This window comes from Notolabrus celidotus, chromosome 20 (genome assembly GCF_009762535.1).
Source record: "Notolabrus celidotus isolate fNotCel1 chromosome 20, fNotCel1.pri, whole genome shotgun sequence".
Taxonomy (NCBI): domain Eukaryota; kingdom Metazoa; phylum Chordata; class Actinopteri; order Labriformes; family Labridae; genus Notolabrus; species Notolabrus celidotus.
The window spans coordinates 24,293,746-24,302,796 of NC_048291.1; the positions used below are offsets into that span (position 1 = coordinate 24,293,746).

The following is a 9,051-nucleotide window of genomic DNA, read 5'->3' on the forward strand; positions in this document are numbered from 1 at the left end:
CCTGTGGTAGATTAAATCTGAAACAACAGGCTTCACAGAGATGGTTTGACATTTATTTGTCTTTCATTACACATTTCATAACAAAAGAAGGGCTTAACATAGACATAGGAGAAGAGAAATAGGGTCTCTTAATATCAAGTATTATGGGTAACATGTTTGGCACATACCATACATCTTGCCAGCTCTCTCAGAACTTTACATATTGATCATGTTGTAGTCTGTTTTGTCCTTATTTAAGAGTTTTGCGGCAGCTGTGATTATGTGTTTGCTCTTTTCCCGTCAGCTTAGAGCTTTTTAAAAAGGTATTCATCCTGAATCATAATTTATCTGAGGCTGTGCCCTTTTACAAAGTGAAAAGCAATCATTCGCTATTCTAAAACCTCTCATTCTTTCTTTTGCAATCTCTTGAAAATATCAAAACAGTATCAAAGGGCAAGCACAAAAAAATGCAGAAGTAATGGAACCTTATTTTGGTTCAAAGCCTCCAGTGTTTATTCTGTCCCTGATTGCTCCAATGAATGAGTCTCAAATGTAGTCACAGAAAACTGAATCTTGTTCTCGAACGGAGCTGTCCCTCTTAAGTACCCCATGACTTGGAAGCCTTGACCTGTTCTTTTTAATTATAATCCAGATAAATGGAGGCATGATTGCAGTGTAGTTTTTTTGTTTTCTACCCTTTAAAAGTTTGGAATTGGCTGCCACAGTAGCTGTTCTGTATATAAGTGCAATCAATACATTTTTGGATGCCGTAATTAAAGACTTGTAGAGATACCGTACTCTCCACTCATAAACTCATTCTTATCTATATCTCTGTGTCTGTCCCTGGGTGTGTTTGATTTGTGTTCCAGGGCGACACAGGGCCGGTGAAGCTGACCTTGGTGCAGGACGCCCTGGCCCAGCTTATGAAGACCCAGTACCCTCTGGAGGAGCTGCTGCGGAGCCCCTTACCTGAAGGAGTGGACCCCCAGCACCTTGAAGTCTACCTGTCTGATCAGGACTTCCAGGTAACCAGATTGAGCAGCCTGCAGTGACGGCTTTCAACCAGCAGCCTGCAGTGTTCACCATGTTTTACTAGATATTAAAACACTCATGTTTATAATTAAATCCTGAGATAAGGTTCAGTTTAACTTTAGAACTCATTTTTTTGATTTTTACATCATTCCCTTCATAAATGTATCCCTAAATTTACATTTCAGACTATTTTGGAAATGAAGAGAGATGAATACGCCTCCCTGCCAAGCTGGAAACAAATTGATCTGAAGAAAAGCAAAGGGCTGCTTTGTTAGACAAGCGGAGGCTGACTGACGCTCCTGCAGCAGGGGCTTACTCCTCCTCCTCCTCCACCCAGAAAAGGACGATGGCAGGGGGGTATTAGCACCATGCTGCTGCACAAAGGACTGCTCACGTCATGCAAAGAGGAAAGGAATTCACTTTTTATTTATGTCAATTAGTGTGTGAACTTTTTATCAGACGTGGATTTCTCCGTAGCTATTGTTCAGAGCAAAAACAAAACGCATTTTCCTATGAAACTTCATTTTATCTGTACAAATCAATGAGAGATACAAAGAGAAAGGTGTGTGGGAGTGAGGAAAGGACATCAGTAACAAACTGTGGGGAAAGGATGAGAAAACAAAGCAGTGCTTGCAAAAAAGATCAATGCTATAATAAACAATGTAAACAAAGAAAAAAAAATAAAGGCTTACCACTTTCTAAATGTTTTCTCCTCAATCAATATCCTTCATCAGAGATCTTCAAACTCTCTGTCTTAAAACATGTTTGACTCACTTGTATTTTACACCTATCTGTCTGTCAATGCCTCTATGAGTTAATTTACCAGCCTTGTGTGCACAGAGCTTTGTAGTCTAAGTCCATGTGTTTACTGTGGCTGTGGGTAATGCCTTTCTAAGACCCCTCTGGGATCCACTATTAGCTATGCATGGAAGAGTAGGTAGGCGTGCTTTGATAGCATCCCTCTGGCCCAAAACAACATGCTAATTCTGCATCACCTCAATCAACATGCTGTTCAAGGCATCCTCACAACACAGTGGTACACACCAACACACCGACTCCCCATAGTGTGTAAACGCTCAATTTTCCAGACAGAATAATCAATGTTTTTAACAGTAACGCTTTGACAGTCAGTGGTGACTCACTTTGAATGTCTTCAGTCTCAAGTATTATTACTCGAGTCCTGGTGCAGAGACACAGCTGCTGCACTTGAATATCTCAACACATTTGAGTCTTTTTGTGTCAGGATAAAAGAACAAAAGTTTCTTGCATCACTCTGTTAGAGTGACTTTAAAAAAATGCACACATTTAGGCAAACATTTAAGTGGCTCTGTGTTGATGAATCTGCATGTTCACCAAGACCTCAAGAAGCCAACTTAGCTTACAAGCAAATGGCTACTTTAGGATGTATTACTTCTAAGTGACACACTTAGATAGCTCTTTACATCATTGTTGTCCTTAAATGTGTAATGTTCAGCCACATTCAGAGTTTTTTTCCTGGCAAAGTTAATGTGCAGGTTTTTTAGCCAGTGGCTGTTCTAAAGGAAATGCAATGAGGAAGCTATCTAGAAGATCTGAGTAATTTTATTGTTTTTTTTATTGCTTTATGTGCCACTGAGCAGCTTTCATAGGAACAAATGGAGCAACCCCTTAGAGGCTGTATCATGTTGTCCTTAATATGTATGTTGCTAGCAGTGACGGTTCTAACATGCTGATGTTCAGTAGCAACAAAGTTCAGCATCTTTTTTTGGTATGTTAGCATGCCATCACATGCTATTAGTGAGATTAGCAGAAGGAATTGTTGAACTTGCTGAAATAACTGGAATGATTCAGCCTGTGGTGTTCTTGAGTTTCAGTGGCAAAAGTTCTTGAGACTCTAAAATCACCAACGTGAGCCTGCTTTTAATGCTAATAGAAAGGTCAGGGGATCACTGAAAAGTGCTAAGACTCATCCGTTGGGAACAATGAGTGGACCGACAGAAAGATATTAACTTTCCAAAGGTGGAGATATCAAGCTTAATTAAACATGATAACATGCAGCAATGGCACAACAGGGCTTTACTCAACTGGAAAAAAAAGTTTACAAGGCTGCTGATGTGGCTAAAAACGATTACTATCAGTCCTTGAAAACTCCCAGACTGGTGATATCTAACTGTGAGTATCTGCAGGATGTTTTTGAACCTCCACAGGTCATGCTGATAACACAGATTGTTAATACGTCAGGTTGGTCTTCTATTAGTCCGCTGTGTTGGAGCCCCTTTGGGTTCACTGGCTAACTGGGTGTTATTTTCCTCAGAATGGATTAGCTGACTAAGCCTCCATGTGACGGCGAGATTGGATTTAGGCCCACCGCTGGGCGATGGCGCACTCTGGAAGAAATTTTCAAAAGCCTTTCACTTGCAGGCAGCTTACACCTTCAGCAGACCAACGCTTTAAAGATCTGCTGTATGGTTACACACCAAAATCCCATCTGTTTTTGAATGTGATATTAACTTTGCAGAAATGCGGCTGTGTGAAAGCCAGGAACATTTTCTCCTGAAGATATGATGTAAAAATGAAATTCTCTTTCAAAGTCAGATATCAAAATAAGAGCCTCTGCATCAATCATCACAGCCTATTTGCCTGGTGATGAGTTTTGAAAGCATGCTTTTTGAACACCTTTTGCAGAACATATACCTGTTCACTATCATTTGAGTACAGAGTTGTGACTAGATGCAGCTCAAGGATAAATTGAACATATTTTTGTGCCCTCTTGCTGCTTCTCTGTGTTTGTGATTGTCTGTGTTTGCATTAGATGGCCTGCTCTTTCTGTGCGTCAGCTCCAGGTATGCATCGTTCTGGTTCAGAGGCCAGCGCCGCCTCACGCAAAACCACCATGTGATCCTCTGCCGCATGGAGCGACTGATCAATCCAGTCCATACTGCCGGACATGTGACAGGCGTTGCGGGTGACCAGCACCAGGTGGCTGACTGAAAGGAGGAGAGCAGTGGCCCTGTGGAGGAAGACAAGGACAAGTTGATTTATTTACACAGATTTTTGCAGAATGAAAAGCTCTTAGTTTTAAACAGGAGGCTCTTTTAAACTAAGAAAAACACATCACAGGAATTTGACTTGTTTTTACTTCAATCTCAATTTGATTCATGAGGAAAAACAAACAGTTTTGAGATATGATGTTGTCTTGGAAGCACCATTTCGCTGCCAAATTTAAAACATTTGTTTTTATGTCTTTATACATATAAAGGCCTTTTTAACCAAACTAGTTGGGGCATTAATAAATCATAGTCATGCTAAAAAGACTAATGTAACATAAATGTGATTACCTAGCATCCAGGAGGATTGGATCCAAAGGCGGGTACATGGATCTGACCACATCGTCCACCCTGGGAAACAGTGAGGGTGTGATATAGCACGTTAGCTAGAGTCAGAAATGTGCTAACGTTGAGTTTTGGTGAATCAAACATGCTGTACTACCTCGGGCTGATGCGTTTGGCGACACTGATGATGTCACTTAGGCTGGCTGGTGCTTTGACCTTTGCCCCTGAGCCCATTGTCATTGCAACCAGCTTTTCTGTTAAGGTGTGGCAGATCTGTAGGTGGGAGAAATGGGTTAGCAGCACTAATTGGTGCAAATAAAAGTAGACTTCAAATGATAATCAAATGAACTTACCTTTAAGATAGAAATGCAGTGAGAGACCAACCCACTGTTGGAAGACAAATCAGAGTTAGTTTTGATCTGTGACTTTGACAAGGTGCAGAACTGTTCACTTTCATGTGATGACACATTAACAGGGGTGGATCCAGAAAGGTGGCTTGGGGTGGCAACAGCTCCCTTTGAAATCTGATTGTCCCCCCTGGGTGCCAACCAAAGCGCTAAACTATGATTGGCTATTTGTCTTGTCAGATGTGGGGCTTTAAATTAACTGTCTGGACTCATTGAAGCACATTTAATTTTGTTAGTTCTTCAAATTGTGACTGTATATCTTATTTTTGAGTCCTTCAAGAATCAAAGCCAAAAGATTTATGTTGCCACTCTGTTGTGCTACTTTTTCCAAGTCATAAATATATACACAGGAATATAACATCCGTATGAGACTTTAATGTTAGATGTTAGTTAATGATGTCAAAATGCCTGCATGTCCACATATACTTCATGTCCCCCTTGCATAAGCAGTCGGGCCACCCCTGTCAAAAAAGTCTGGATCCGCCCCTGCACAATTAAGCCAATCAGACATACGAGGCGTCCTCTATCCAGTCCTCATTCTCCAAGATGGCTTCGATGTGGGGGTTGGTGATGACCACATCGTCCAGCTCCAGCTCTGACTGCTCACTCTGAGTTTCCATGGCTCCAATCAGATCCTGCGTGGGCCTGAAAAAAAGACTAAACAGGATTACTAACTAAAACTTACAAGGCCCGTAGACTCAGTTTTATTGCTTTGCTTGTGGTGAAGTGATAATTTAGTTTGAGTTGAGTTTTACTTGATAAAGGGGCCCTTATGTTTCTGAGTACTTAAGTTAAGGTAGACTGGCGATATCGTGTGTACGCTGCTGTACTCAGAGGAGGCAACTGTAGATGTGATAGATCAGCTAGAGTTAGGAGAAAGCATCCCACAGGGTAAACACACAGTGCACAAGTGGATGGGAGGTAGGTGCATCAATCACAGGCCAAAAGCAAATAACTGCAGGAGGGATGAAAGCTAAATGAAGAGTTTTCATGTCTATTTTTAAAGGATAGCTGATGCTAAACATCTCCAGGCCGTGGAGAACAACATTTAAGTAGATTTACAACCTTTTATGTTGCTACCTTTAATTTAATTAAGCACAATGGAGACAGCAGTCTGTTATAGCCAAACATAAAGTGAGTCATCAAAGTGGTCACTGCATCAATAGGGTGGAGATCCACTAAATACAAAAACATCTTAATAGCTGAGGTGAATTAAGTCCACCGAGGTTGAGAGGCACATAAATTGAGTGCCAGTGTGGCTTAGGGATTAAGATGCTAACCATGAAGCGTAACATCCCGGATCTGAGGGCCTTTGTTGCAACTCTTTCTCCCTTGTTTCTCTACTGTAGTTAAAACAAGACACTGAAAACTCCCAGTCTTCTCAAAAAGTGACTGAATAGTTGCAGTTTTCTAAAGCAAGGTGTGTTCATGCAGGATGACACAACCTGTAGCTCATATGACGGGTGATATAACACAATATTTTCTTCACAACAGTCCCTTTAATGTCTTAAATGTTAATAAAAGTTGTAGGATTTAAAAACAGAATCACCCAGATTAACAGGCTGTGTGCTGTTTCACTGACTTGGAGTCGAAGGGGTGCAGCAGGTCGTGAGGGTGGCAGTAGCGGTGTCTGCACACCACCACCAGGGCGACGAAGGAGGCCAGGAAAATGGTGGCCAAAACCCCGATGGCCACAATCACCACCGTCTCCATGGCAACTCCAGCTTCCACAGCGGCTGCAGGCAGCAACTTGTTTGGAAGGGGGGAAACAGTCCAATCAGGGTCGGCCGATTGTCCGAGCTGGATTATGGATGGGTGCTCATCTGTTGAGGGGGAAATAATTGGCAGTTTTAGTCTGATTGAGGGACATCAAACCGGAGAAAAGTGACATTATCGTCACACTCGAGGATAATTCTGCATGAAATTTCCCTGATTTCCCTTTTTCGCTGGACCACAATGCCTCTCTCTGAGCCGTGAAGAGGAGAACACAATCAGCAGTGTTTGGTCTGTTTCTAAATGTGGCACACCTACGACACACACATAAAACTGACCTTTATCTGAGCACATAAAAAGCTGAAGTGCTCTTGCCCTTTGTTTGAGCTTCTTACAGCGTGACGAGAAACGATTTTTCACTGTAAACAGACTTTTTTACTAAACTAGAGACACCACAACAAACAACAGAGCTATATTTAGTCCATTGAAGTTTCACAATGACCTACAAAAGCAACTTCAAGCACAAGAAGTCCTGTTTGGACTGCTACATAGATCTAAACCTTCAGATGAATCCACAACACAACTCAGAACAGAACTCTCATGACCTTTGACCTCCTACCTCCAGGTGTTTTCAGCCCCGGCTGAAGTATTTTTGGATTATCTGCAGTTTGATTTAGGTGCCATGCTCCCACATTTAGCCGCTCTCTGGGAGTGTAAAAGCATACCTGCCCTTCAGCCCGGTCTGGTCACTCATTAACCCGTCCTGCCCCACCTGATCTCTGCTGTGGATGAGTGTAATCACTCTGGGGAAAAGCTGTCATTGGCTCTTTAGCTGCAGTGTGATTGATTTGTAATAAGAATTGACATTTATAAAGTAGAGATACAAGCAGTAACAAGCACAAATGACCTCAGCAGCAGCTGAACTTTCAACATTACAACATTGTAAACCTGCATTTTTGCCTGGATGATTGCGCGAGATTCTGCAGTGGAATGCTGTAATTCTTTAATCTGATTAATTTGTGTTACACTCGCTGTATCATACGGGGCTTTCTCCTGTCCCTCTCTCTCCTGCCACAAAGCTTCTCTGACTCCTTTTTCCTTCACAGGCCGGTGTATCTGTAAGGCATGAAAAGCCTTCAGCTATGATAAAACACAGAAATATTAATTGAGGGATTGCTGACAGTTAATTGAAAGGAAAAATCACTTAAACTTTATTTCCCACATTCCTTAGAGCCATCATGGATTAGCAAGCACACAAACAGAACAATCTTGTCCTTTAAGTCAGTTTTGCTCTTAAGCATTTAAGCTCAGCTTTTACCCCACTTTTTGAAAGTCTGTATCAACAGTATGCATATGTTTTTTCCATAGGAAAACAACCTTTACATTTAGGTTTAACTTACTTAGTTATTTATTGTAAACTGAGAACAAACTTGTTCTTTTATTTGAGTAAAACAAAGGCCTTTACTTACTGACTGTTTGAAACTACAATTTTAAGGTACATATTTCCTGTTAATACTTGTACTCCACAACATCACAAAGGGACATAGTGGATTTTTGCCTCAAACAAGAGTGTGCTTTTTAATTTAAAGTACAACACTTAAACTTTGAGGGGTGTCCCACACACAAAGGCCCCTCAAAGGGAAGTCTGAGTCTCGGTTTCAGGTCCATGGATAACATGTTCAGTCTGAATATTCACACATTTCCCAGGAAGACAACAAAAAATAACAACAATTTAACATTTAACAACAAATCCCCATGTTTATAGTTTTACCTCAGTTATTGGGACATTAAAAGGCGCGCGCTCACAGTTACGCACAAACACTGGAGTTTTTCCATTTTGCTCTTTAACGATAACAGTCATTATTGTGCCTTAGGAGGTTTCAACTCCTCTCATGTTCAAAGAGGAGTTCCAAAATAAAGTTTATATAATCAATTATATGAATTTCAATGAGGCATATCAAATAACTTTCATTTCCAGTGACTTACCTCCACATTTTGTCCGTTTTCCTGGATTCCTTTTAGGACTCAAAAAACTTTTCCCCCCTGCAACAGGCGCGCGGAGACGGCACCGACATCTCCAAATCTGAGGCGTGAACGCGCACCAAAGCAGCCCACGGGTGACGTGAACGTGAGCAGAGGCTGCCGGTGAGTGATTGATGAACTTTCCTGTGCGCGCGCCCTGCAGCTATTACAGGGTAAGTTTGGTCGCGCGCCTCCTCAGGTGTGTTGAAGCGGTGTGTATGCGCACTGTGTGTGTGCGCACTGCCATGGTGAAATGTTTGGAGAGTACAGTGCTGCTTACATCAAATACAAGGCGGTACAGTCAACGCTAGGGGGCGTACACGAACCGCTGGACTGTTTTCATTACACACGAGGAAAGGTAGAGTCAATAAGCTACTTTAGTGTTTCTTTATTTCACCTTACATACTCACGTGCTCAGGTACGTCTGATGTCAAACTAGCAAATGAGTGCTAATTTTAAATATGCAATGTCTAAATCTTTTTTCATTTCCAACGTTTTTAGCTTTAGTGTATTTTTGAGCCCTTAATTTAAAAGTACCAAGCAAAGGGTTGAAGAAGAACACAACCCTTCATGTTTCAGTTTGTATT

General features: G+C 41.5%; 2 protein-coding genes across 3 annotated transcripts in view; one reads left to right on the top strand and one right to left on the bottom strand.

Annotated features, from left to right (window-relative positions):
* svilc (supervillin c) overlaps positions 1–1,714 on the top strand; it is a 21,860-nt gene extending 20,146 nt beyond the window's left edge. For both annotated transcript variants that reach the window (XM_034711527.1, XM_034711526.1), the window contains 2 exons: positions 849–1,004; positions 1,197–1,714. In XM_034711527.1, coding sequence (XP_034567418.1) covers positions 849–1,004; positions 1,197–1,286 — 246 coding nt within the window. In that variant the 3' untranslated portion in view covers positions 1,287–1,714. The remainder of the gene's footprint in view (positions 1–848; positions 1,005–1,196) is intronic.
* tmem98 (transmembrane protein 98) lies at positions 40–8,718 on the bottom strand. The gene is made up of 7 exons (XM_034711537.1): positions 8,429–8,718; positions 6,312–6,552; positions 5,243–5,374; positions 4,676–4,709; positions 4,480–4,595; positions 4,329–4,388; positions 40–4,000 (listed from the first exon to the last, which is right to left on the bottom strand). Exons 2-7 carry the CDS (start codon positions 6,440–6,442, stop codon positions 3,799–3,801), a joined length of 675 nt encoding a protein of 224 aa, XP_034567428.1. The 5' UTR covers positions 6,443–6,552; positions 8,429–8,718; the 3' UTR covers positions 40–3,798.
* Positions 8,719–9,051: the final 333 nt, after the last annotated feature.